The sequence below is a fragment of the Anomaloglossus baeobatrachus genome, chromosome 4 (assembly GCF_048569485.1).
Source record: "Anomaloglossus baeobatrachus isolate aAnoBae1 chromosome 4, aAnoBae1.hap1, whole genome shotgun sequence".
Classification (NCBI taxonomy): domain Eukaryota; kingdom Metazoa; phylum Chordata; class Amphibia; order Anura; family Aromobatidae; genus Anomaloglossus; species Anomaloglossus baeobatrachus.
Genome location: NC_134356.1, coordinates 308,127,675 through 308,155,606, shown reverse-complemented (window position 1 = coordinate 308,155,606; position 27,932 = coordinate 308,127,675). Strand labels below are relative to the sequence as shown.

Sequence of the window (27,932 nt, the reverse complement as noted above, 5' to 3'; positions counted from 1 at the left end):
TCCCTGCATAAAGGTACACACAGAGATCACAAATTAGAACTATCTTCTTGACTACTGAGCTAAAAATGATTTCAGCTTTTTTTATATTATCTATAACGCGCTAACCCTATCTTTTCTGTTGAGCTCCCATTTCAGTATTCATCTCAGAATTATAATGGAAAGTACCCCTTAGATTTTAGATCTAGACCCAGAGAACAGTGGATCCACCATTGACAATAGGGGATTGTCACAGCTCATCTCTTCACACTACTTGTGAAATTACCTTTACACCTGTCACAATAGCATGCCTAGAAAGTAATGGATGCGAATATGTCTATTGCGGTCTATGTTCCATGTATATATCTGAATGCTGTAAAAAGTAGCTCAGACAAATTGACTACCAAGATAGTAATGTACAGAATATAAATTTAAAAACATGCACCCCCAGAAAATGAATATTCATTAAATAGAAGTTTTAGGGTAAATTTTGAACTGGATTAAAGTAATATAGTAGTGAAGAAATAAAATAAAATTCCTCACAAATTTCAACACATGGAGTTTCAATTCGCAATTAATCAGAGTGCTAGCACAGAGACCAAATGTAACACTGGAGAAGCTGCAGAGTTTCTAAGCAGAGACTGGAGTATCTTTTAACACAGCCACAATAAGCTGTACACTCCATAGAGATGGCCTTTATGGAAAAGTGCCTGGAAAAAAGTTATTACTTACAGCCAAAAATTGGAAGCCTCATTTTGAGTTTGCTAAAAGACATGTATGTGGGAGATTCCCCAAATGTATGGCAGAAGGTGCTGTAATCAGATGAGACCAAAATTTAATTTTTTGGCCACCAAGTGAAACGCTATGCCTGGCACCAAACCAGAACATCTCATCACCCCAAGAACACCATCCCCACAGTGAAATATGGTGGTAGTAGCATCATACTGTGGGGATGTTTTTTGGCAGCAGGGATAGGGAAAAGGGTCCGAGTCGAGTGAAAGATGGAAAGTGTGAAATATAGGGATATTCTTGAACAGAACCAGTTTCAGTCTGTCAGTGATTTCAGACTCGAATGGAGGTTTACCTTCTAACAAGACAATGACCCTAAGCATACTGCTAAAGCAATACTCAAGTGGTTTAAGTGTAAATGTGTAAATGTATTGGAGTGGCCTAGTCAATGCCCAGACATAAATTCAATTGAGAATCTGTGGCCAGATTTGAAGATTTCTGTTCACCAGAGGAAACCATCCAACTTGAAGGAGTTGGAGCAGTTTTGCTTTTAGGAATGGGCAAATATTCCAGTGGCAAGATGAGGAAAGTTCATAAAGACTTCTCAAAAAGTGACTTAAAACTGTAATGCAGCAAAAACGGCTCTAAAAAGTACTGAATTTAGGGGGCGAGTTGTTATGCAAACTAAAGTTTTCAGTTATTTTATTCATTTAGGTGTTTGCTTCACAATAAAAAGAAAACAAAATTTTCAGTTGTAGGCATGTTCTTTACATGAACTGATGCAAACCCTCAAAAAAAAACCTGTGAAAGTCAAGGCTGTGAAGTAGCAAAACATGAAAAATGCCAAGAGGGGTGAATACTTTCACAAAGGCACAGCATTCTTATTTTTATTATTTTACACCATTTCCTGTCATTATCCCAGTGTTGTAATATTCCAGACAACCCTTTGAGATTTAGCAATGCAGGTAAGATATACTGTATGTATTAAAGAATATCCTTTCTAAAAATACCTACAATGTAAACATGTAGAATAATGCAAGCTGTTTAAGTAAAGTAAAAAGGAAAATTCAGAGTTACCATAAAAGTCTGGAACCTGAGAAAGTGTCAAGACTTATTCTGTTATGTTGTCACAATTTTTTTTTTATCACTCCAGCTATATGAAAAAGGCTAATATACATATATCTGACAGCAGGAGGTACATTATTCTCTCCAGTTTTAAGCAATTTTATGTGATGCCATTTGCCACCCTCTGTTCTTTGTCTGTAAATGATTTTAAAACTATTTTGGATTTTAAATGGAAATATTACTATAATCACTATTCGTTATTATAGGGATGATCATGGTGGAATATGCAAATGAAAAGTCAAATGATTGGTATTATTGTATTAAAAAATACACTTACGTTGGCATTCTTTACAACATTTGCCAGGAGCAAATGCAGGTGCAGAATACGCTGGACACGATGGTTCCTGACAGATTAATGTTTCACACTGAACAGTCCCATTCTGTGAAGAACAAACAAGGAAATTATTCTAAGTAGCTGTACAAAATAATAGTATCAACACTAAACCCTATGTTACATATTACATTACCAGCCTCATGCTGCTAATAGAAGCCTCCTGCAGAATCATTTCAATAAGCTAATACTGTACGAAATGTAAAATAATACCACCCAAGGGAAGGCTTCATATCTGTCCCTGGAAACATTGAGGAGACATGTTCTCATCATCCCATATCTCCTTATGGGCATTCAAAGGGTGATGTAATTTTTTAGGCAACATTTTGTATTAAAATTGATAATGTATATGCACATTGTACAGTCACTGACAGAAGTTCTGTCGCTTATCCATGTTATGTAAATAAAAGCTTATAACCTGACTTTAAATTCATCCATTGGTTTAATAAATTACTCTTTTGAAAGCTGAAACCCTCCCAAATTTGGTTTAGGTTATGAAAATAAAAGTTGCTGCAAAGCTGAAATATTGATCATTTAATGAACACAGAAAGGTCAGATTTAGACAAGACAAAAGTTTTGTCACCTTGTCATATAATGCACCCAATCCTAGTTTACATCCTCACCTGTGCTCACTAAATGATCAGTTAATTAGTGGGTGTGTATAAAAAGAAACCCAGCACCCCAGACCTTCAGTTCAACTGCAACTTGACCTCTGACAATATGCCAAAAATACACCCTGCGACTAAAGCCTTGATTATCAAGTGGCTGAAGACCAGATGCACTGCAGAGGTGGCTGGCACCTTTAATGTGTCTCAGCGTCAAGTACAAGGAATTAAAAAAAAGATTTGAAGAGACTGGAGATGTTTTTGACAAGCCCAGGTCCGGCACACCCCGCAAGACAACTTCTCAGGAGGAACGTTTGTTGGTTAAAAAATCCAAAGCCAGACCCTCTTCCACTGCAGCAGAGCTCCAAAAGGCCTGGTCACCTCAAGTGCCTGTGTCAGCCAGAACAGTTTGTAGAATTCTGTCTCAAAATGGCCTCCATGGCATTTGCCAAGTTCCACAGCCTGCTAAACAGATGGATGCTGGAAAAGTGGCAGAAGGTGCATTTCTCTAATGAATCTTCAGTGGAATTACACTACAGCCACCGCAAATACTGCAGGAGACCTACTGGAGCCCGTATGGATCCAGAAAACAGTTAAGTTTGGTGGTGGAAAGATCATGGTCTGGGGTTACATTAAGTATAGGGTGTGCGAAACATTTGCAAGGTGGAAGGCAATATCATAAGCCTAAAATATCAAGAAGTATTAGCTGCCTCTTACATTCCCAATCCTAAAAGGGATCAAATTCTGCAGCAGGATGGTGCTCCATCTCACACATCCATCTCTACAACAAAGTTCCTCCTTGCAAAGAAGATCAAGGTGCTCAAGAACTGGCCAGCCCAGTCACCAGACATGAACATCATTGAGCATGTTTGGGGTAGGATGGAAGAGGAACCTTGGAAGACAAAACCAAAGAATCTAGATGAACTCTGGGAGGCATGTAAGACAGAATTCTTTGCTATTCCTGATGACTTCATAGATAAATTGTATGAATCATTGTTGAACCGTATGGATGCAGTCCTTCAAGCTCAGGGAAGTCACACAAAATATTAAATATGGGTCTAATAGCACCACAACGTCATTCACCAATGTTATGCAACATATCTTTGTATTAGAAGTTAATTATTTGTTTGAATTTCACATTACTTTCTGTGGGCGACAAAACTTTTGTCTTGCCAAAATCTGACTTTTCTGTGTTCATTAAATGATAAATATTTCAGCTTTGCAGCAACTTTATTTTCATAACCTAAACCAAATTTGGGAGGGTTTAAGCTTTCAAAAGAGTAATTTATGAAACCAATGGATGAATTTAAAGTCAGGTTATATGCTTTTATTTACATAACATGGATAAGCGACAGAACTTCTGTCAGGAACTGTATGACAAGAAAACGGTATCATCCATACCTATATTTGATATGTCATTAATGTGTAATTGTCATTATAAGGAAAAAATCCTAACAGAGGAACCAGATAAAATATCTACACTGTGTGCAGTATTATTAGGCAAATGAGTATTTTGATCACATGATAATTTTTATACATATTTGTGACGACATGGACACCCAATGCCTAGCATGGGTTAAAGTTTCTTAAAATTCAGGTGGACATATTGTTCTTCTGTGTGCTAACTCATGTTTGCTAAACTATTGTTTGGGACCAGACCCTCTGAGCATTCATTGTAATGTAATTGTGTATTGCTAATCTAATGTAAATTACCTTAGTAGCCATTGTCTAGTCTGTGACTTGCAGACTCCATGTAGATATCCTCAGTCTTTCTATCCACATCATTTAAATGAACATTATCCATGCACATTGAAATTCATCCAATAAGAGAAGCAACCTTGTACAACCAATCCAATGAGGGCACAGTGTATCTGAAGGGAAGGCTATGGATATAAAAAGGGATTTCTTTAAGTCACCAGTGGTTGATGGATGCTGATGGATCCAGTCTAAGCTCTTAGGAGCTGGCTAGGGGATCATAACCAGGATGCCTTGTGGACTTAGTCTAGGGACTTTGGCTTTGACTAGAGGATCACTTGGCTACATGGCTTCAATCTAGGGACTTCGATTCCGATTGGAGATCATAACCGCAGTCTAGGGATTTTGACTCCGGCTGCCAGGATTATAACATCATACTAGAGACTACTTAAGAAGGAAACCCAGCTACAGACTTTGCGGACATCAGCCAGCTTCCTAAATATGGCGTTATTCCAGTCTCGGTGGGTGCCCGCCAAAAGCGGGGTGCTGCTGGATTGGAGTAAGTACCCCTGGAAGCTCTGAAGCACGGACATTCAAATCCCTGGTGAGACAGCGGAAGGGTGAGACTCTGTTGCCTGTTACATTTGTGTGTTTTGCTGGTTATGTGTTATGTGCCGTTAATATTTTGGGGATCCAATAAAGTCTTAATATTGTGATTCCCTCACCCTGTGTTGTCTGAGTAGTGTTCCGCCCACGGTTAAGGAGGTCGTGCGTTCAGTTGGGATGAGCCCTGAGCCACGCTGTCTTTCTAAAGGCGGCTGGGTCAGTGGACAAGAGCACCCACTGAGCCCCGTGTCTCCACAATATTGTCCTATTCCAAGCTCTATAGGCTTGAGAGCCAACTACTAATTAAGTAAATCAGGTGATGTGCATCTCTGCAATGAGGAGGGGTGCGGTGTAATGACATCAACACCCTATATAAGGTGTGCTTAATTATTAGGCAACTTCCTTTCCTTTGGCAAAATGGGTCAGAAGAGAGATTTGACGGCCTCTGAAAATTCCAAAATTGTGAGATGCCTTGCAGAGGGATGCATCAGTCTTGAAATTGCCAAACTTTTGAAGCATGATCACTGAACAATCAAGTATTTCATGGCAAATAGCCAACAGGGTTGCAAGAAGTGTGTTGGACAAAAAAGGTGCAAAATAACTGCCCATGAATTGAGGAAAATCAAGCATGAAGCTGCCAAGATGACATTTACCACCAGTTTGGCCATATTTCAGACCTGCAACGTAAATGGAGTATCAAAAAGCACAAGTTGTGCCATACTCAGGGGCATGGCCAATGTAAGGAAGGCTGAAAAACGACCACCTTTGACCAAAAAACATAAGATAAAATGTCAAGACTGGGCCAAGAAATATCCTGAGACTGATTTTTCAAAGGTTTTATGGACTGATGAGATGAGAGTGACTCTTGATGGGCAAGATCGATGGGCCAGAGGCTGGATCAGTAAAGGGCAGAGAGCTCCACTCCGACTCAGACACCAGCAAGGTGGAAGTGGGTACTGGTATGGGCTGGTATCATCAAAGATGAACTTGTGGGACCTTTTCGGGTTGAGGATGGAGTGAAGCTCAACTCCTAGAACTACTGCCAGAGTCTGGAAGACAACTTCTTCAAGCAGTGGTACAGGAAGAAGTCGGTATCGTTCAAGAAAAACATGATTTTCATGCAGGACAATGCTCCATCACATGCATCCAACTACTCCACAGCATGGCTGGCCAGTAAAGGTCTAAAAGATGAAAAAATAATGATATGACCCCCTTGTTCACCTGATCTGAACCCCATAACCTGTGGTCCCTCATAAAATGTGAGATCTACAGGGAGGGAAAACAGTACACCTCTCGGAATATTGTCTAGGAGGCTGTGGTGGCTGCTGCACGCAATGCTGATTGTAAACAGATCAAGCAACTGACAGAATCTATGGATGGTAGGCTGTTGAGTGTCACCATATAGAAAGGTGGCTATATTGGTCACTAATTTTTTGGGGTTTTGTTTTTGCATGTCAGAAATATTTATTTCAAAATTTTGTGCAGTTGTATTGGTTTACCTGGTGAAAATAAACAAGTGAGATGGGAATATATTTGGTTTTTATTTAGTTGCCTAATAATTCTGCACAGTAATAGTTACCTGCACAAACAGATATCCTCCTAAGATAGCCAAATCTAAAAAAAAAGCACTCCAACTTCCAACAATATTAAGCTTTGATGTTTATGAGTCTTTAGATTGATTAAGAACATAGTAATTGATCAATAATAAAAAAATGCTCTAAAATAAAACTTGCCTAATAATTCTGCACACAGTGTAAAGAACAGTTTGAGCTACACCTTACAGAAGGAGCCAGTTGAAAGATCATCCCTAATATTGTGTCCTGAAGGCTTGTCTTCTTCATATTGAAGAAGCAACAATATTTGAAGAGGTTGTATAAATTTCTCAATAGTTCCATTATAATGTGGTGATTTTTCTTATTGTTGTGCAACATCCATACTCTATGTCTATATAATTGGGGTACGGATTATCTCTGCAGAAGGGGTCACCTCAATAGCATGCTCGGTAAGCATGCAAGCATGGTAATGATGTCCTCATACATTCTAGCATGGCACTATGAATGAGAGAAGCCTACCCAGCAGTATGATCCCCAGTGTGGTAAAGGTGCATTCACCCCTTGCAACAGTGTAGCATTTTTCTGCCACAATCATACTCCAACTACATAAGCAAGGAGTACGGATGTTACCCAACAGTAGGAAAAGCATGGAGAAAGTGTAAGGTTTGGAGGCAGTCTTGGTCATGTTTTTTTTTAAAGGAAATAAGTTAAATTGTGGAACCTATTGCAAACTTTCATAATGTTTCATGCTGGACAAAATTTTATATATATATATATATATACACATGCATGTATATAGTTAAAAGGAATTTGTCAGTAAGATCAAGCCTTCTAAGCTGTCTTAATGGGCATGCAGGTCGTAGAAAGATGACAAAAATTACTAAAATTATACCTAGATGTCTTCAATCTGATGTCTTATTCCAGGGAAATCAATGTTTTTCCTAATATGTAAATAAGCTGTTAAGTTCTATGGGCCGGACACAGATCTCCCCGAAAATTTGCCTCCAGACCTAATTTTAAATGAAACGGGGCATTACCCATGTAAGACATGAAATGATGGACACTTTTCTATCCTGTTCTCACAGCAGAGCTGTGTGTGAATATAACCAACACAGCATAGCAGAGCTTAGTTTTGTCTCATTACAAAATATCTGCAACCTCTCCCCTTCTGCTGTCTGCTCAGCAGCAGAGTGTGCCTGACTAAGACTGTCCAGTTGTGCCAGTGTCTTCAGAAGATTTTTGAGTTCCATAGTTGTGCGGTACATTCTGGTATCCTCCATTTTTAGTTACAAGAGAAAATGACTATGACTGACACTTCTTTAATCTCCATCTCACAGGCAGCCAGTGCAGAGGGAGAGCTTGTGTGTGACGACTAAGCGTCAATGAGGAATAGCTGACCACTTGTTTTTTTCTGCATCTGAAGAAGGTTGGCCTGTGTAAATAGGCTATTGCTCAACATAGTTACTGATTGGCGGTCGTTTAACCGGGAGCATCGCGCAGTGTAAATGCTCTTTTACTCTAAAAAAATGGTTACAAATATTTTTTTTATTTATATATTTTACTTGTTCATATAGTACCATTAATTTAAACAAACCTTTAAAGACATATCCTTGAAAAGTGGAGTAGGGGGTCTTCAAGGAGGTCAAAAAGCACTGAGTAACTTTGATTTATTTATGTCATGATCCAGGACCGGTATTCTCCGCTCCAGAGTTTCACAGACCCGGCCTGGTCATTTCAGGGCTTAACACGCATCAGCCTCATTCTGGTTTCAGAAGACACTAGATCTGGTCTCAGCACTGGCATTCCTGTGCTGGTTATAGTTTTGCTCTGCAGCATGTGACTGGCTCTGGTGAGATTTCTTGTTTGTTCTGACTACTTGTTACCGTGCCCTGACCTGTACACTCCCCCATTCGTCCGTCTGTTCCAGTCCCTGACTTCCCACTCCTGTCTGTTGTTTGTATTTTCCTCTGCATTACTGATCTCCCGGCTTCTGACTCAGTTCTGTTTTCTGACTTGATTTTGATCCTTGCTCTGCACTGACTTGACTTTCCCGGCTAGATCCTGACTGTTTGTCTACATTATTGCCCCCTGGTGGTTCGCCTGTCAGTTGCCTGCTGGACTTACTCTGCTGTACTTCAGCTGCCTTTCTATTACAGTGTTACCTTGACTCTCCTTCACTACTCTGCTGCCACCTAGTGGGGTACATGCTGTACTACGTCTTTCTAGCTCTTTGTACAGCGTGAAAATGTATTTATATAAAGAGACAACCATCTAAACTCTTAATATACATAAAACTAGAAAAATGGGTCATAAAATCCTCTAATAATAATATGTCAAACTTTAATAAATGTATGTCAGATCATCATACCATGCATGTACACTTTTTACAGCCGTCTGTCCAGGACTCCAGCTCTCTGTAGACATTGCCCTTTACAGTGCAAGATCTTTCACAGTAGCATTGATCTAACCTATTCATTCTCTGCTCCGCTCTTGACAGCTGCAAAGAGATTTCAAGCAAACAAAAAGATGTATGACACATACAATATTTTCCATAATTCCATAATAATACACAAAAGGTAAAAGCCAGCTGTAATACACAAAGCAAAAGGCAGGTTCTATGTAACAAATGGTTATTACACCAGCAACACAATGCACAAATATTGGTCATTTAACCTGGAGATGAAGTATAGTTGTTAATGTGTTTCCTGAAACAGCATCACATATGTCGACAAGTTGAGTCTGGAAATGCAGCTCATAGTATAGGGGGAAAACATCCCGATTACTGGGAGTCTGAGTGCTGGGACCCCCACAGATTCCAAGAACTAGGGTTCTGGAGAGGCCCATATGAATGGAGCAGTGGTTGATCTTGGGCACTGTCCCTCCAATCATTCCTATGGGAGTGCGGTATCTCAGTCAATCGGATCTGTTGGAGCCCCAGCAGTTCCCAGTGATCGGAAACTTAAAGGGAACATGTCAGGTAATTTATGTATTCTATCCTAGTAGTAGTGTGATGTGTGGCCTAGTAATCCCTTCCTATCCAACTCGGTGTTGTAATATTATGTAATGTGCATGTATAAAAATATGTTTTATTACTTATGTGTACGCTATGTAAATGAGCATGTCTCTAGCACCATGGGAGTCGCATCGCCCTGTGGGCTTTTGCATGTTTTCCGTGGTGTCACGCCCCTGTGGGCGTGATACCATGGAAATACATGAGCAACGTCCCGTCGCTCCTTGACATCTCGCGCATGCGCACTTACTATTCCCACAGCCTTGTTCTTTGGATGCTTGCTTCTCTTCTTCAGACGCACACTGCGCATGACCGGAACCGCGGGAGTCTTCTGAGCATGCGCAGTGCGCGTCTGAAGACGAGAGGCAAGCACCCAGATAACAAGGCTGCGGGAACGGTAAGCGTGCATGCGCGGGATATCAAGGAGCGACAGGACGTCACTCATGTAAATTCATGGTATCACGCCCACAGGGGCGTCATACCACAGAAAACATGCAAACGCCCACAGGGCTATGCGACGCCCATGGGGCTAGAGCCCCTGCTTATTTATATAGGGTACACATAAGTAATAAAACATATTTTTATACATGCACATTACACAATATTACAACACAGGGATGGGTAGGAAGGGGTTACTAGCACACACATCACACTGCTACTAGGTTAGAACACAAATTACCTGACAGGTTCCCTTTAACCCTTGTCCCATGGAAATGTGCACCTGATTCGAACTAGAATGTGGTAGACTGGTGAGAGGGTGAGGATTACTTCTTTTATATTGTCTGAACTCTTTTAATAATATTTGTGATCTGTTGGACCCATTTAATGCTTCAAAATGTGTCTAACTTTTAAATTATTTTTAAAAGATGTATAGGAATATGATAACAACATACTGTACATGTGGCTAAAATATATTATTGGAATACTCTCATATTGTCTCTTGAGCAGTTCCCATCTGTGCAGTTTCTTTACTTCCTCGTTTCTTGGGCAGAAGGTGGCTCCTGCTTGAGTGACAGTTCTGGTATGGAGAGTCCTCTCGCTACAACATATCAATCTGTCAGTGTTTGTTCTGAGTCCACACTGTTATCACTATCACTATGTTTACCTATAGCAATAAAAGGACATTTGAACAAGCATATAACTAAAGGCCACGTCTCACTAAGCGACATCGCTGGCGACATCGCTGCTGAGTCACGGTTTTTGTGACGCAATCATCTTGCTAGCGATGTCGCTGTGTGTGACATCCAGCAACGACCTGGTCGCCGGTCGTTGCTGAATGTCCTGGACCATTTTTTGGTCGTTGCTCTCCTGCTGTGAAGCACACATCGCTGTGTTTGACAGCAAGAGAGCAACGATCTGAATGTGCAGGGAACAGGGAGCCGGCTTCTGCGGACGCTGGTAACAAAGGTACACATCGGGTAACCAAGCAAAGCGCTTTGCTTGGTTACCCGATATTTACCTTGGTTACCAGCGTCTGCAGCTTCTAGAAGCCGGCTCCCTGCTCCCTGCACATGTAGACAAGGTACACATCGGGTAACTATAAGCAAAGCACTTTGCTTACTAACCCGATGTGTACTATGGTTACCAAGCACAGTGTCGTTACACGAATCGCTGGTGGCTGGTGGCTGATCTCTGATCACTGTGGAGATCTGCCTGATTGACAGCTCACCAGAGAGCATGTAGCGACACTCTAGCGATCACTGCCAGGTCAGATCACTGGTGGGATCGCTGGAGGGTCGCTAAGTGTGATGGTACCTTTAGGAAAGACACAGCAGTGCTCTGGAAACTGCCAATCCTGCTTGTGTCCAGAATTGTGATTATACAGGACTGATAAGAGCGCTGTCACAAGCTGAGAGGAAGAGGAAGGGAAGGGAAGTAAGAAGCTAACTGCTGTATAGAAATCAATGGGCTGGAGAGAACTGACTGGGATGTTAGGCGTTAATGGAAACCTGACACATCCCCAAACGCTATTAACTTGGAGCTATGAGACTAAGCTATAGGTTAATAGCTTTCTAAAATCATGCAGCCTGGCTATCGGGAGGAAATGAATTTTATTGCTCCCATCAGCCTCTGGCTTTCAGTTGGCTCCAAGAATGCATCAGTACAGGGCCAGCTGTCAGTTAGTGCAGGGGCTGTCAGTTAGTGCCCCTGCTTATATGTATTGAACCTGTGCTGGTCATACCTATATAAGTGAAAGCTGGAGACTGCCAGGAAAAATAAATACATTTCTTCCAGATTTTCAGTGCAGAGGCCGCATGACTTTAGTACTCTATTAACCTGCAGATTAACAACATTTGGATATGTGAGCGGTTCCTTTTCTTCTCCTGCAATGTAGCTACTGCACACATTCTTGTGGCCGAGCTCCATGGAAACAAGCTGTACACTTTGTAAAATAAAAGCTTTCACGGCAGGAGAATGAAAGCAAATAGAAAAAGTTTGTCAAGTGCAAATTGCTTATTTTCATACTGTCTAACTAACTAAAGCAATATAAAAACATGGGAATACCCCTATAAATACCATACAAAGTAGTCAGTGGTCAATAATATACATCTGAACTAGCAGGTCACTTTACCCATCTTATAAATAGTGATCACAATTGATTTTTTTTTCTATTGTTAGAGATTATTCTTACTAAACGAAGAAGTTAATGATGAAGATGTTAAATGCTGTATAACCCATTAGCATGATGTACCAAAATGCCTCCTAAATACTGTTATATTAGTTTGTCGGTCACTTTCCTCCTCTCCCTTTACATTCTACAATGAATACATTACTGTCTCATAACAGTATATCATCCAGTTTTTGGAGATTGGACGATGTGATGCATGAGTGCGGATGGCTGCAGGACTGGCTGACTGACAGCTGCGTATTCCTCTATTACACTGAATTCATGAGCTTTGTCACCTTGTGCATACAATACTATACTTGGCTCTTGTCACAAACTTCTGTACATAGTCCTGTGCCAAAATATCAACTGGAGAAAACATTGCTATAAAATGAGCAGAGGTGATGTACTGTTATGTCAAAAGCTTCAGGCATAATGACTATTGTATCTAGTGGCAGGTAACATTTTATGTAATATCTAGCAGAATCTGCAGCAGCAAGTATCTTACCCTTACTTACTTACTTTCCTTACTGAGCCTCCTTTTCTGCAGAGATCGATGCTACATGTCAAGTAGGGTTAGATAAATATGTGATATTGCCACACGCAAATTTATAGATAATCAATAATCAACTCTATGTTATCATTTATTACATTGGGTCCGATTCATCAAAGCTTCAAAGAGCCATAAGTGGAGGCACAACTCGGAGTTGTGCCTAAATTTTGTACCTTTTGGAGTTTTTATGTCAGTTTCTAACAGATCTGACAAATAGGGCAGTGCTGGAGCAGGATGGGGTGTGGCGGAGGCGGGACGCCACAGCTCGTCCAAGTCATGACACCAGAAATCAGACTCCATTACCTGACTGGAGTGAGATTTCTGGCAAAATACACGGAGGTGCATGCCGCTCGTCAGATGCTACATCTTTATGAAGAGGCGAGCACCTCATCAAGACCCGCACTAACAACCCTGATCTTAATGAATCGGCCCATTGTCTTATATTCTCTAGTTTTTATATAATCTTTAACAGTATTAGCATAAGGCTTGGGGTACACGGTGATGAGTCGCGTGACAGCAGCTCTCTACTTGTCTGTGACTTGCTGTCACGTGACTATTTAGGAGCTGATTTTGCTGTAAGTAAAACAGCCAAGTTAGAATCAAGTTTCATTTTGCAAGTGTGTTGCATTGGAGTCTATGGCAAGTGTGTCCAGTCACAGTATGTCTGTTATGCGATGTTCGCTTCCAGACTCATTAGGTGTCATGGTGGCATCAGGTTCTGTTCACACTGCGGAGCCTGACAGGCAACCTGAGGTTTCCTAGTTGTTCCTAGTTGTTCAGCCTGAGCTGGGCGTCGACTGTTTCATATACTGTTCCTCAGTCCTGCAGGAGTTAATTCCTGGTGACCTGGGGAACTGTGCTAGGAGCTCAGGTTGCTAATTAGCAATCACTGCCATCTCCTTCCTATATAAGAGTCTGGACCTTGCTACTCAGAGTCGATAATAGCTCCAGCATAGCTCCAGCGATTCCTGTCTTTGTGTGGATCCAGTCCATGGTGATCTGTAGTTGCTATTTTGAGTGGTGTGGAAGTTACCGTGTCATGGGTTTACTTAATTCCTTTTTCTTTATTCACCTTTACATGTATTGTCTTCTCCTTTGTTTTTGAGTGTAGGGTGCACACGTTTTCGTTCTCTGTTGCCAATGTCGTTTCTGTAGGATTTTGTTTCTGTCTTTCTGACCCGCCTCAAGGGTGAGAGAGAGGGGGAGTAAGTTCAGGGCTCAGACAGGAGTCAGGGTCACGCTGGGGCTCAGACCTGGCTACCATAAAGTCTACCTCTGAGATAAGGGACAGAGCAGAGTCTCATGTCTGAGGGCCTGCTTAGAAACCCCTGTCCTGTCATTTCATACCCGTGATATTATCACATTTTGCAACAGGATGCCATAGGAAATCATTACATAGAATGTTGCAATGTATTACTAGGATTTCAGCCACGCACGACACCTAGTCCTAGACTAAATATAATCTGTATATATAAACTGAAAAATAATCAATTTTTAGTGAAATATTTGCATTTTTGCTTCTTGTCTAGCAATAAGACATTTTTTTGCTAAAACAAGTCAGAATCCAGCATAATGTGTATATAGTTGACAGTAAATGAGTCTTCTGCTGTGCAATAACCTAAAATATTCTCTCTTGCACGAAATTCATCATTTCAAGTGCGTTGCTAGAAATGAAAGTGCAACAGTTTTATTTGACATTTCATCCTCCAACTATGATCTGAAGCAGGGATTGCAAGCACTTGGAAAGCCTATTGTAAGATGTTCTATCCCTCTGTAAATGTTGAAGGAAAATCATTCTTGAGTCTTCGCAGCAGAAGAAAGATCAATTTTAAGCAACATAAATCCTTTTGTTTAAAAAAAAATAAAAAATTCAAAAATATTAAAATTGTACCTTTGCTGATGTTTTTGCCAAAATATCCTGTAATTCCATGATTTTCTGCACTAGTCCATGGAAGTCATTGCATGTTGGACATGCTGTAATAATAAACATGACCATGTCATTTCTAGAACCAGATCTCATGCTTTTAGAAAATGCAAGGAAGAAATGTTTCTATACATACTGCGATTCAGATCAGGACACTGGGAAATGAAGCCTTGAGGCATGATAACGATCTGTAGATCTTGCATGATCCCCTGCAGACAATGACACGGAGTGTAAACATTTTGTCACATATTATGCTACTTTGTACAAAGCAAGCTGCCATGTGCTAATACAATATTTTTTCCCATAAAATCAATTTCCAGCCATGTAACTGTATCCAATTAAGATATGAGTAGCACATAACGCAAAGCAGCCTATAAGTTAAATAACATGATTTGCCTTTCCCTGAAGGGTATGTATTGATTTTCCCTTTTTAATTAATTCATGCCAGAAGAATTGATGGAAATTAATTAGTATATCCGTAGAAAATATACATTACATGTAACAATAGTAAATGTACAATTGAAGAAAAGGAGGACTAATTAGGTGTATTTTCTGCATATATCTGCAAAGGATTTTACATAGCAGCTAAATATTTTGTCTATATTAGTACAATGTATCACATTAGAACAGTATTTGGCTCAGTGGTTAGCACTGTTATTTTGCAGCGCTGTGGTCCTGGGTTCATATCCCACCAAGGACAGCATCAGCAAGGAGTTTGGATGTTCTCCCCGTGTTTTCATGAGTTTAGTCAGTGTTTTCCAGTTTCCTATCACACTCCAAAGACATACTGATAGTGAATTTAGATTGTGAGCCCCAATGGGTACAGTACTGTAAAATCAATTTTCTAAATCCCACTATTAAAGGGAACCAAACATCAGGATTTTTGTGTATAAGGTGCAGCCAGTGCAGTACTGGCACTATCAGACACAGTGTGTACATACCATTAGTGTGCAGCTCGGGTGTTTAGGCTATGAAATCAATGTTTATAAAGTTTGAAAATTCATCATGTTTTTGATTGACGTGTGCACCTCTGCTGACAATGTCCGGGTGGGTTATGCCCCCCACCCCCACCCCGCCATCTATTCCTCCCTCTCTCTGGCTGTATGTAAATTTTTCTATTCAGAAACTCGGCGTTGGAGTTAGCTCCTGCGCATAGTGCTCATCTCCAGCGCCATGTTTCTGAAGCCCGCAGTACCTAGTATTATGCATGAGAGGGTGGCACATGCGCCCTCACTTCTTCAGATCTCGTTGTGACCGCGGGAGCGCGCGCGGTCACAACAGGACTGGAGAACAGCTGATCTTACCCCGATTAACTGCAGCAGACGTCTGCTACGATATTGTCCATAACATGGACCACCCAAAGTCTGTGCTGCCGGATACCTATCATGAGGGTACCATGACGGAGAGTGGACACTCCTTTATTTGGTGTCAGGAGATCACAGCGCAGGGCTTCATACACACTTTCTCAGGTTAATACTGCTGACTATGCAGATTCTCCTTTATCCAGCGCTGCTAGGGATAAGTAGATCCTCTGGTCTCCTGAACTTTGAATGAAAGCAATAGCCAGGTGTTCTTTATTGCTAATTAGCTCTGCTATAAGGGCTTCCCTCCTAAGGCCGGGGTAACACTTACATGTGACTCATGCGAGGATCAGATCGCACTGCCCGGACCGGCTGGCTTCTCTTCTGCCTGGAGAGGCTCAGCTGTATGCATTTCTATGATGCTGACCCGCTCCTGTCAGGAGAGCCGCGGCCGGTCCGGGCAGTGCGATCCGATACGCGCATGAGTCACATGCAAGTTTGAACCCGGCCTAACCCAGGTAATCGCTGGTGCTTAGCTTAGTTTTTGCTTAGCTTGTCTCTAAAGGGAACCTGTGACCTCTGGACCAGGAAGCCATTCAGAGAACATTTGCTGTGCTATGTTGAGTTTTTCCCTTCCTTTGTCCTTTTAGGTTTTTCCCCTTTGGTCCATTCCTCATTATTACTTCTTGTTGTTTGGAGTGCTTTGTATGATTGCTGTTTATTTTACCCCTGTCTGTGTAACCCTCTCTGTATTTTTAATCTAGAGCAACACTAGCGTTCTCGCTGCCTTACGCACTATACAGGGCAGAATCCAGGGAAAGACAAGGATAGGCACGTGATCAGCAACGCGGAGAAAGTGCCCATCGTTAGGGAGTGCAATGATCAGCCTCAGGTGAGTTTAAAAGGTCACCCTACTCCCCTTTCCCTAGCGCCAGGGCCCAACGTTGTATCGTGTACCCTGTATGTTGTGGCGCTCGCCGGGGCTTCCCGTGTACCGGAACTCCGGTAGTCACTGTGTAACAATACCATAAATGAGACAGAATCCTACTCAATACTCTTAGCTACTGTCTTCAGTGTGGCAGCGAGCGCTATAAAATCCAATGGCTCTTGCTCCCACAATGAAGATGGTACACTAGCATTAGGAGAAGGATGCTTCTTGGTTTAGTGTATCCATCAGCACAGATTTCAGATAGTCCCTCCTATGAAGTAATACAAAAATCCACTAATGGATTGATTTAGAAAAACAGCTATACTGCCGAGTCCCGTGATTGTTTCTAGGGAAAGTTTAGGTATGTCGTAAATGTAATTCTTTCATTCAAGGTACAAAATATGGATTTAGTCAGTCTTATCAAAGGAAGTCATATTATAATTACTATATTTAATTTCATCCAAATTAAGAGTTTTCCAGACAATAATAGAAAAAACCTAAATGACTTTTAAATAGTAAGTTAATCGGGGCAAAAATGGTGAGCAAAGTCGCAATATTGTTCTAAAGACAGTGATATTCAGTGTGTAATAGCTGGTAGCGTTTGTAATATCGTTTGATTCTTGCAATGCCAGATCTTTAAACTTGCTTAAAAACTATCACTTGTCGGCATAAAATTTCACCGTGTAATAAGTCGCTAAAAGCTGTAAATGCCATACATGCTTTTATGAACGACCAGAGACTTTCCATCGACCCCTCCAGCGATCTTTCAAGCAAACATTTGCTTGTGTAATAATGAGCTTGTATGACGCGATAAATATTCGCTCGTCAATCAATATCGTTAAAAAATCTTACGGTCATAAAACACCTTTAAGATCAGCGAGCGCCCAAAATGTTTTCCGGTTCATCGGACTTTCATATAATATGTATGGGCACTTATACATAAACTGAACATACAGACATTGTTATTTTCACTGCTACCCTACCTAGCATTGTATACAGGTGCCTAACTAGGCCGTATACAGCCACGTTACATCTCTCACATTGTACTAACTAATCTAAAGACATACAATCATATTTCAATTAAAATAAAAGTAGTAAAAACACTGAAATGACAAAAACCTCATATTCAAAAGCTTACGTGAAACTCAATTTGGCCAAGTTTAAAAAACCATAAATGGATTGTTATCAGCAATCAGCTGCAAAAAGGTCAATTATGGGTGAAAAATGAAAAATAGAGATAAACCAGCAGTATTTCCGATAAAACAATAATAAATTCAGTGATATGCCAGCTATGCTTGACAAGCGAAGCAGGTTGACTTGATAGAGATAGGATTGACATTAATGGATAGCATGGAAGATCTTATTTCTTCCCTCTAAACACACCAGGTAAAGGAATCACTTATTTCTGTTTGCCTTTCTCTGGAGTAATGAAAGAGGTAATACAGAGGGCACAAACTGAATAATAGAGCACGACATTCATTGCAACATTTTCTTGGTCTCAAAGAACTACAATAATATTATTGAATTAATGGATACCCCTGTTGTAAATAATAGGAAAACACAGATGGATTTTTAATAATTACTCAAAAGCTACAACGTAACTTACTGTATTTTTTGGATTATAAGACGCACTTTTCCTCCCAAAAATTTGAGAGGAAAGTAAGGGGTACGTCTTATAATCCGCATGTAGCTTACTGGAAGTGGTGGAGATGGGTAGCAGGAGGCAAAGGCAATGCTGTGGTGGCTGTGCAGGGTCTGCAGCGGCTGTGCAGGGTCTGTGGCGGCTGTGCAGGGTCTGCGGCAGCAGTGCACCTGCTGTGTCCGCTGTGCAGGGTCTGCGGTGTCTGTATAGGGGCTGTTGCCGCTGTGCAGGGGCTGCAGCTGCGGGCAGTGAGAGCTTCAAACAATGGTGCCTGGAGTCTGCACGTGCGCAGATGGAGCTCTTGGCTGAAGATCTCATATGCGCACGCGCCGCCTCTGGCCCATTGATCTCCCAGCATAGGACTTAAGGAAAATGGCGCCCGGAGTTGGCGTATGTGCAAATTAGTTCTCGTCTTGTCATTGAGCTGAGAGCTCAATCTGCACACGCGCCTATTGCGGGCACCACTATTTTCAAGCCCGCACCGCCAACAGAGCGTCTGGGACACCTGCCACACCGCCCTAAACCACACAGCCAGCACAAACTCCTCAGCCAGCATAGCCACCCCCACCACTGTCAGCACAGCCACCCCCACCTCAGACAGCACAGGAGTCAGCAGAGCAGCCACCATCGCACTGCCTCCTGTGACCATGCTCCGCCACCGCTGCCGCCCCCCTCTGGTAAGACATCACCGAAGTATAAGACGGAACCCCCCCTCCCTTTTTTTTTTTAACCTTTTTTATCTCCAAATTTGGGGTGCGTCTTATTATCCGGAGCGACACACAAAATACGCTATTTCAACTAGATAAGAAAATGTACAGTCTGCTGTCAATCACTTCAGTTTAAGCTATTTACAATATAAAGATGATGCCAATCGCATTCTGTCTCCAGAGATGAAGATGTCAAAAATCCACACATTTCTCCTTCCTCCAGGAACATCAAATAGACTTGGCCCATATTATTGGTGATGTAATACAAATAACAATGAGATGAAAGACATTTCCCTAAAACTTTTTAATGTAAATGTTCAACTTTAGTTTGATACTCATTAAAGAGGATGTCCACTTAAAAATTGTCAAGAAACTTTTCATCCTACATTCAGTTACTTGTAAAAAAACCCCCAAACCAATATGAGCTTTACTTGCCCTTCCCGATGTAACAAGCCAGAATATACCCACAGTCCAGACTATACCTGGGGTTATAGGCTAGATCGTATGCTGGGTATAAATTGGCCAAAATATACCCCTCTGGCCATATTATACCCCCATCAGTAGTATTGAGTAATATACACATTTCTCTTGAGATAGATTTTAGATCCCCAAAGGGTACTTTTTTGTGCTGCAGTGTAGAATCGGCAGATTCTTGAGTGACAGCAGCTGAGGATCAGATAATATCTGGGGGGGTATGCAAAGTTATGCCCCCCTATGTTAGAATTAGCATAAGTATTATACCACTGATTTACTTTTAGGACCTGTGTGAGGTCATACCCATGTGACCAGAAGGGGCGGGGCGTCAGCCAACAAAGCTGATACCAGCTGGTCACATTGGTATGTCCTCACCACAGGTCCTGCAAGTAAAAGTAAATCAATTGTATAATGCTTATGCTAATTATAGCAGGGGGAGGGATAACTATGAATCCCCCCCCCAGATATTATCTGATCCTCAGCTGCTGTCACTCAAGAAGCTGATGATTTTATATACTTTACTTTCTTGGATTTCAAAACCTTAACATCCGAGCTGACCACTACAGGTATGAATAGAATCAGTCTGATAGTGGCAGTATAGCACTGGCTTAAGTTTATTTGCAAAAATCCTGGTGAATGGTTCCCTTTAATTATGCACTGATAGGTCAGTGCCATCTACTGTCAGTTCAATGTAAGCACTGTACTATTTTACACCCCTAGGTTTAGCATTTATCCCCTGGGTATACTGTGGCTTTGGCCAGATTATACCCAGGTTCAGCGTTAGATGGGTATATTCTGGCCTGGAGGGGTACAGTTTGGCCTAGGCTATTTTAGACACAGAGGTATCGTGTTGCCTTTGGGCAGTTAATCCCCGAGTTATAGTCTGGCTTGGACCAGACTATACCCGGGTTCCACGTTAGATGAGTATATTCTGGCCTGGAGGGATACAATTTGGCCTAGGACAGGTAATCCCTAGGGTATACTCTGGCCTGGGCAGATTATACCCAGGTTCCACGTTAGATGTCTATATTCTGGCCTGGAGAGGTACAGTTTGGCCTACGCTATTTTACACCCCGGGGTATAGTGTAGCCTGGTTCAGTTAATCCCCAGAGTATACTCTGGCCTGGGCCAAACAATACCTGGGCATTGTTTGGCTGCAGCGGTGACTACTCATTGACCATGCTGCCAATTCAAGCCGTTTACATACACGGGCGGCTGAGCTCAGTGATTGCTTCTAATGCTGTCATGATGTCACTACTGCAGCCAATCAACATAAAGCGGGGCAGCAGAAAATGATCAAAAGTGTCTTGGAAGGGGACAACCCTTTTAAACAGATCTTTTAATACTGAAAGGTCTATGATAAAACATGGATGTAGGGTGGGACTTCCATTGACAAGCCAAAACATACCGCAAACCACATACCTTAAAATAACCATGTGCATTGTTTCTTTGTCCAACCCATAAGGTAGTCCCTGATGGAATATCCATGTAAGGCTTTTCCACAATTCTTTCATAAATCCTGTTAACCAAAACATACATTTTATAATATGGACCCTCTGAATGACAGAAACCATTAGAAGTATAGTTTGAGATTAAAGCCATCTGTGGAACTGTAGGTATGGCTACATGTGGTATGTGTGCTGGTATAGCTGGTCATAGTCAAGAAACTGTCTTCATCGGGGTTCGGACAATGTGTTCTCAGTATATATGCGGGATTTTGGTCGGTCACATATTTCAGTTTCGAATATAGCACTTCATTTCAATTTCCTCACAATCTATAATTGCCTGCCCCATGTGTGTAATAATATAAATGAGATACTGCTGTAAGGTTCCTTACTTGTTACAATCCACATGTAAAACCAGGTGAGAAGCGCTTATTGCCAAGGAAAATCTATGCCATTTGTCATCTGCCAAAATATACGGAAATACTTCTGTCTGCGATCGATGACTCCCTGAGCGGTAATGTAATCTGACTTCATTTCGATGCCCACTGCTTTCGAGCTCAAGATACCTGTGTGATGAGAAGTGACAACAAAATAGAACAGGAAGGTAATCAAATGAAATCACATCTTATGGCTACTAGCTAGTCAAAGATAAAAATATATATTATACACACTGCCTTGATAAAATAGTTCTCCACTGTGAACTTTTCCATATTTTTTCACATTGCAAACTCAAATGTAAATATATTTTATGTGAGCTACCAACACAAAGTAACAAGTATTAGTGACGTATAAAAGGAAATGATACATGGTTTTCTAAATATTTTGAAAATATAAATCTAAAAATTGATACATCCATTTGTATTCAGCCCCCTGGTCAGTACTTTCACATGCACATCTAATCTCTGAAATTTTTCCCATTCTTTGCAAACTAGCGGTAGCTAAGTGAGATTGGATGAAGACCATCTGTCAAGAAAAGCAATTTTCAACTCTTGCTGCAGTTTCTCAATGACAATTATGTCTGGACTTTGACGGGGCCATTCAAACACATTGAATATGTTGTCATCTAAACCAGTCCATTGTACCTCTAGCAGTATGTCTAGGGTCATTGTCCTTCTGGAAGGTGAACCTACCCCCAAGTATTTTGCAGTCTATAACAGGTTTTCTCCAGGATTGCCCTGTAAGCTTCATTCATCTTTCTATCAAGTCTGACCAGCTTCCCTGTCCCTGCTGAAGAAAAGCATCCTCACAACATGATACTGCCACCCTCATGATTGATGGTGGGGATGGTGTTCAGGCTAATGTGCAGTGTTAGTTTTCCGCCACACATAAGGCAGCGTTACACGGGATGATATATTGTACGATCGCATGAGCGATCACACCCGCCCCCGTCATTTGTGCCTCACGGGCAATTTGTTGCCCGTGGCGCACAAAGTCGTTTACCACTGTCACACGTACTTACCTCCCAAATGACCTCGCTGTGGGCGGCGAACATCCTCTTCCTGAAAGGGGGAGGGACGTTCGGCGTCCCAGCGACGTCACAAAGCGGCCGCCAAATAGAAGCGGAGGGGCGGAGATGAGCGGGACGTAACATCCCGCCCACCTCCTTCCTTCCACATTGCCGGCGGGATGCAGGTTAGCTGTGTTCGTTGTTCCCAGGGTGTCACACGGAGCGATGTGTGCTGCCTCGGGAATGACAAACCACCTGCGCGCAGAAGGAGGAACGATTTTATGAAAATGAACGACGTGTCAACGAGCAATGATAAGGGGAGTTTTTTTGCTGATTAACAGTCGCTCGTAGCTGTCACACGCTACGATATCTCAAACGATGCCGGATGTGCATCACGGAATCCGTGACCCCGACAACATATCGCCCGATATATCGTACCGTGTAACACCACCCATAGTGTTGTGCATTTAGTCTAATAAGCTCTACTTTGGTCTCATCTGACCAGAGCACCTTCTTTCACATGCTAGATGTGTCAACTACATATTACTTTGCAAATTGTAAATGGAACTTCTTATGACTTGCTTTCAAAAATGGTTTTCTTCTTGCCACTCTTCAACAAAGGCCAGATTTGTGAATTATGTGGCTAATACTTGTTATTGTAGACACATTCTCTCAATTGAGCTGTGGATCTTTGCAACTCCTCAACTCCTCCAGACTGAGTGACCATGAGCGTCATGACTGCTTCTCTAATTAGTGCTCTCCTTGCTTAGAACGTCAGATAAGGTAGACTGCCATGTCTTGGTAGCTTTGCATTTGTCCCATACCCCTTCCATTTTTGGATGATAAATTGAATAGTACTCTGTAAGAAGTTAAGTGCTTAGGCTATATTTTATAACCTAATTTTGTTTTACTCTCTCCACAATCTTATCCTTAACCTGTCTGGTATGTTTTTTGGGTTTCATGTTGCGGTTTTATCCCTAATGTACTCTTACAAACTCCTGATCCTTTCACAAAAGAGCTGTAGTTATAATAAGAATAATCTACACATAGTTGGTCTCAATTTATTGTTAGATGTTTTCTGGAGGCAAGTGGTCTGTCTATTTTTTTTTTTAGCATTATGAGACTATAGGGGCTGAATACTAATGTACGTCCCAGTTTTCAGATTTATATTTTTAAAATATTTAAAACATTTCTATATAATTTCCTTTATAATTCACAAATACTTGCTATTTTGTGTTGGTATATAACATAAAATCCCAATAAAGTACATCTAAGTTTGTGGGTGTACTATAAAAAAATATATACACACTGATGAGCAAAAGGGTAACAATGTCTTGAACGTTTTACTTTCAGGCTTCATATCTCACCCTCCACTACAGTTTTCAAAGTGAGACTATCATAATTTTATAGTAATTCATCTTGGCTGTATCATACGTAAATTTGACGTGCAACTATTTAGCACATGATTAGTTATGCAGATTCTTGTCATGTAACTGTATGGTTACTGTTTTGCTCCTAAAAATATAATTTTTTATTTTTATTATTTTGTTAGTAGTTTGTAAATCCACCTTTTGCTTTCAACACTGCTAGGATCCTTCTGGGCATGCTCTCGATCAGATTCAAGCATATTTCAACCAAAATCTAATCCTAGGTTTCTTCTACACATTCCCAATGTTAGTGCATACTGGTCGACTCACTTGGGTATGTATATAGCTTTTTCTTCAACTCTACCCACTCTAGCCACATGTTTTCCATTGGGTTGAGGACTGGGGACTATGGGGGCCAATACATCATCTTCACTTTACCTTTACTATTAGAGAATATTAGAACAGGTTGTAATTTGTAGTAGGAAGAAAAACATATTTCCACCATCAGGTGCAAAATTGTAACAACGTAGTGACATGACAAGAATCTGCACAACTAATCATATGCTAAATAGTTGGAATTCAAATTTATGTATGAGATAGCCAAGATCATTGTCTATAAAATGAAGGCAGTCTTACTTTCAAAGCTGTAGTGGATGGTTTGATATGGAGCCTGAAAGTCAAAAGTTTAAAACATTGTTACAGTTTTGCTCATTAGTGTACATTATATTATATTTATAAATAAATATATATTTACACACACAGTTTTCACTTTCTATCTTTGGAGTGCTACCTCTCTCTCTTATACATACATATACTGTATATGTCTAAAGATGCTATTGACATGAATTTCTAACCCGATGTTCATAACAACCCATCCAATCCACAGAGGCAAACAAATAGACCATAGATATTCATAAATTATGTGTAAGAAAGAAAAATGGTAAAGGGTAAACGTATTCAAAACATGAAGAAGAAAAAATGCAAAAAAGCCATGGATAGTCATAACACCATCTGAAATCTGTAAATCTATCTGTAATTAGAAAGCAATCCTGCCACTTTGTGAAAAATAATATCACCTGGTTCAACTGATGGCTTATAAAAAGGTGTCTCATTACCAAGGTGTCACACAAGAAACATCTCATGATGGGGAAAACCAATGAGCTGTCTCAAAACCTTTGCAACTTTAATACTGCAAAACATATTGGTGGCATTGATTACAGTAGAATTTCTAAACTACTGAAGATTGCAGTGAGGTTCCAATGAGCACTATTGGGGCCATAATCCTGTAGTGGAAAGAACATAATTTCACTATAAACCAGTCACAACCAGGTGCTCCCTGCAAAATTTCAGACAGTGGAGTGAAAAGAATTATCAGAAGAGTTGTCCCATAGGCAAGGACCACCTGCGGAGAGTTATAGAAAGACCTGGAATCACCAGATACAATAGTTTCAAAGAAAACAATAAGTAATGCTCTCAACCTCCATCACAAATATGCAGACTCACCATGCAAGACTTCATTGCTATAGAAAAAGCATGTCGACGCGCATTTAAAATTTCCTCAACAACATTTAGACAAGCCTGTGAAATACTGGGAGAATATAGTCTGGTCAGATAAGACCAAAATTTAACTCTTTGGATGCTATAATACACACCATGTCTGGAAGGACAAAAGGCACTGCACATCACCACAAAAACACCACACCAACAGTGAAGTTTGGAGGTGGGATCATCATGGTGTGGGGCTGTTTTTTAGCATACCGCGCTAGCAAACTTCATATAATTGAAGGAAGGATGAATGGACAAATGTACCAAGACATTCTTGATATAAATCTGCTGCCATCTACCAGAATGATGAAGACGAAATGAGTGTGGACATTAAAACAGGAAAATGATCTCAACACACACACCCAAGGAAACTCTCAATTGGTTTCAGAGAAAAAAAATAAGGCTACTAGAATGGCAAAGCTAATTCCTGACCTGAATTCAATAGACGAACTATGGAAGGAACTAAATCTCAGATCATAGAAGGAGCCTTTAGGATTTGAAGAGTGTTTGTGTGGAAAAATGGACCAAAATCAGACTTGAGCAATGCAAGCAACTAGTTTATCCATACAGGAGGTATCTTGACTCTGTCATCAGCAACAAAGGCTTTTGTACGAAGTATTAAATACATTTCAGTAAGAGTGTTCAACACTTTTTCCCTATGTAATTTCTTCTTATTACACATCACTAAATGTATGGACATTTATGCTTTCATTTCTTAGCCAGTGTGGGTTTTTACCAACATCTGGTGAGAAATTCATGTCAATTGCACCTTTAGAACTATAGTTACATAGAAAATTTGTGATGTGTTCAATATTCATTTAATCCGTTGTATAGGCATGCAGTATACTGCATATATGCTATCATGGCCGAAAGTGTTGGCATCCTGTTGTCATACCAGGGTCAGTGAACACCCGGAGTGCAGTGCAAGAGGAGGGTATGCCAGGAAAGATGTAAAGGCAGGCCCTGACGCTAGGGAGAGGGGTCACCACTTAACTCAAATGTGGCTGATCCATGAGCTCCCTAAAGTCCCTAGTTTGGTCTTTCCCATTTGTGAGATCAAGTACCTAGGTCCTGGCTGACTCTGGACTTGCCCTAACTAATGCCAAAGCCAGCAAAACAATAGTCTTACTACTAATATAAAGGCAACATGAGAAAGGGAAACAAACAAGGAAAAACAGAAACCACAACAGAAAGTCCAATTCACACAGCTTTCTCCAGAGACAACTCCTTCACAGATCAGCACAGAAATTAACAACAGCCAGGGTAGGTGAGAGTAAGGAGTGGGTTTATATAGAAGGGCATGGTTGCAGCTGAGGGTAGCAGCTACAAGTCAGTCTCAGCAGGATAGGAAATAAACTATAACACCTTCAGCACTAAATGGAATCAACTATGCTCCCACACACACCAATCTTAAGATCTCACCACAGGTGTTTAATGGAATTTCAATCTAAACTCATTGCTGGCCACTTCAGAACTCTCCATCGCTTTGTTTTCATCTATTTCTGGGTGCTTCTTGACGTGTGTTTGGGGTCATTGTCCTGCTAGAAGAACCAGGACCTAGGACGCAACCCAGTTTTCTGACACTGAGCACTACATTACATCCTAAAATCCTTTGGTAATCTTCAGATTTCATGCGGTCTTGCACACAGTCAAGGCACCCAGTGCCTGAAGCAGCAAAACAACCACAAAACATCTATGAACCTCCACCGTATTTGAGTGTAGGTACGGTGTTCTTTTCTTTGTTGGCCTCATTCCATTTTTGGTAAACAATAGAATGATGTGCTTCACCAAAAAGCTCCATCTCGGTCTTATCTATCCCAAAAGACACTTTCCCACAAGAATTCTGATTACTCATGTACATTTTGACAAACTGTAATCTAAGTTTTATTATGTCTCTGTGTCAGCAGCGGGGTTTGCTTGGGTCTCCTACTATAGCGTTTCACTTAATTCAAATGTAAATGGAAAGTTTGCACTGACACTGATGCACCTTGAGCCTTCAGGACAGATAGAATTTCTTTGTAACTTGATTCAAGGCTGCTTATTCACCATCTGGAATGTCCTGCATTGTGCAACTTTTCATCCAGTTTTTCTCTGTCTTCCACATCCAGGTAGATTATTTCAGTGCCATGCGCTGTAAACTTCTTGATTATGTTGCACAGCCTGGACAAAGGAACATCAAGATCTCTGAGAATAGACTTGTAACCTTGAGATTGTTATTTTTCAAAAAATTTGTTTCTCAAGTTGTCAGACAGTGCTCTTTTCCTGTCTCTGCTCTAGATACTGAGTGTGACACAAACAGGCACACAATGCAAAGATTGAGTCAATTTCTCCCCTTTCTATCTGGTTTCAGGTGTGATTTTCATA

At 40.9% G+C, this 27,932-nt stretch overlaps 1 protein-coding gene across 1 annotated transcript in view; it reads right to left on the bottom strand.

Moving 5' to 3' along the window:
* NELL2 (neural EGFL like 2) overlaps positions 1 to 27,932 on the bottom strand; it is a 461,689-nt gene that overhangs the window by 274,800 nt on the left and 158,957 nt on the right. Inside the window, exons 4-9 of the mRNA XM_075344966.1 lie at positions 21,602 to 21,775; positions 21,187 to 21,283; positions 14,849 to 14,921; positions 14,680 to 14,762; positions 8,989 to 9,117; positions 2,108 to 2,210 (exon numbers count right to left, since the gene is read on the bottom strand). Coding sequence (XP_075201081.1) covers positions 2,108 to 2,210; positions 8,989 to 9,117; positions 14,680 to 14,762; positions 14,849 to 14,921; positions 21,187 to 21,283; positions 21,602 to 21,775 — 659 coding nt within the window. The remainder of the gene's footprint in view (positions 1 to 2,107; positions 2,211 to 8,988; positions 9,118 to 14,679; positions 14,763 to 14,848; positions 14,922 to 21,186; positions 21,284 to 21,601; positions 21,776 to 27,932) is intronic.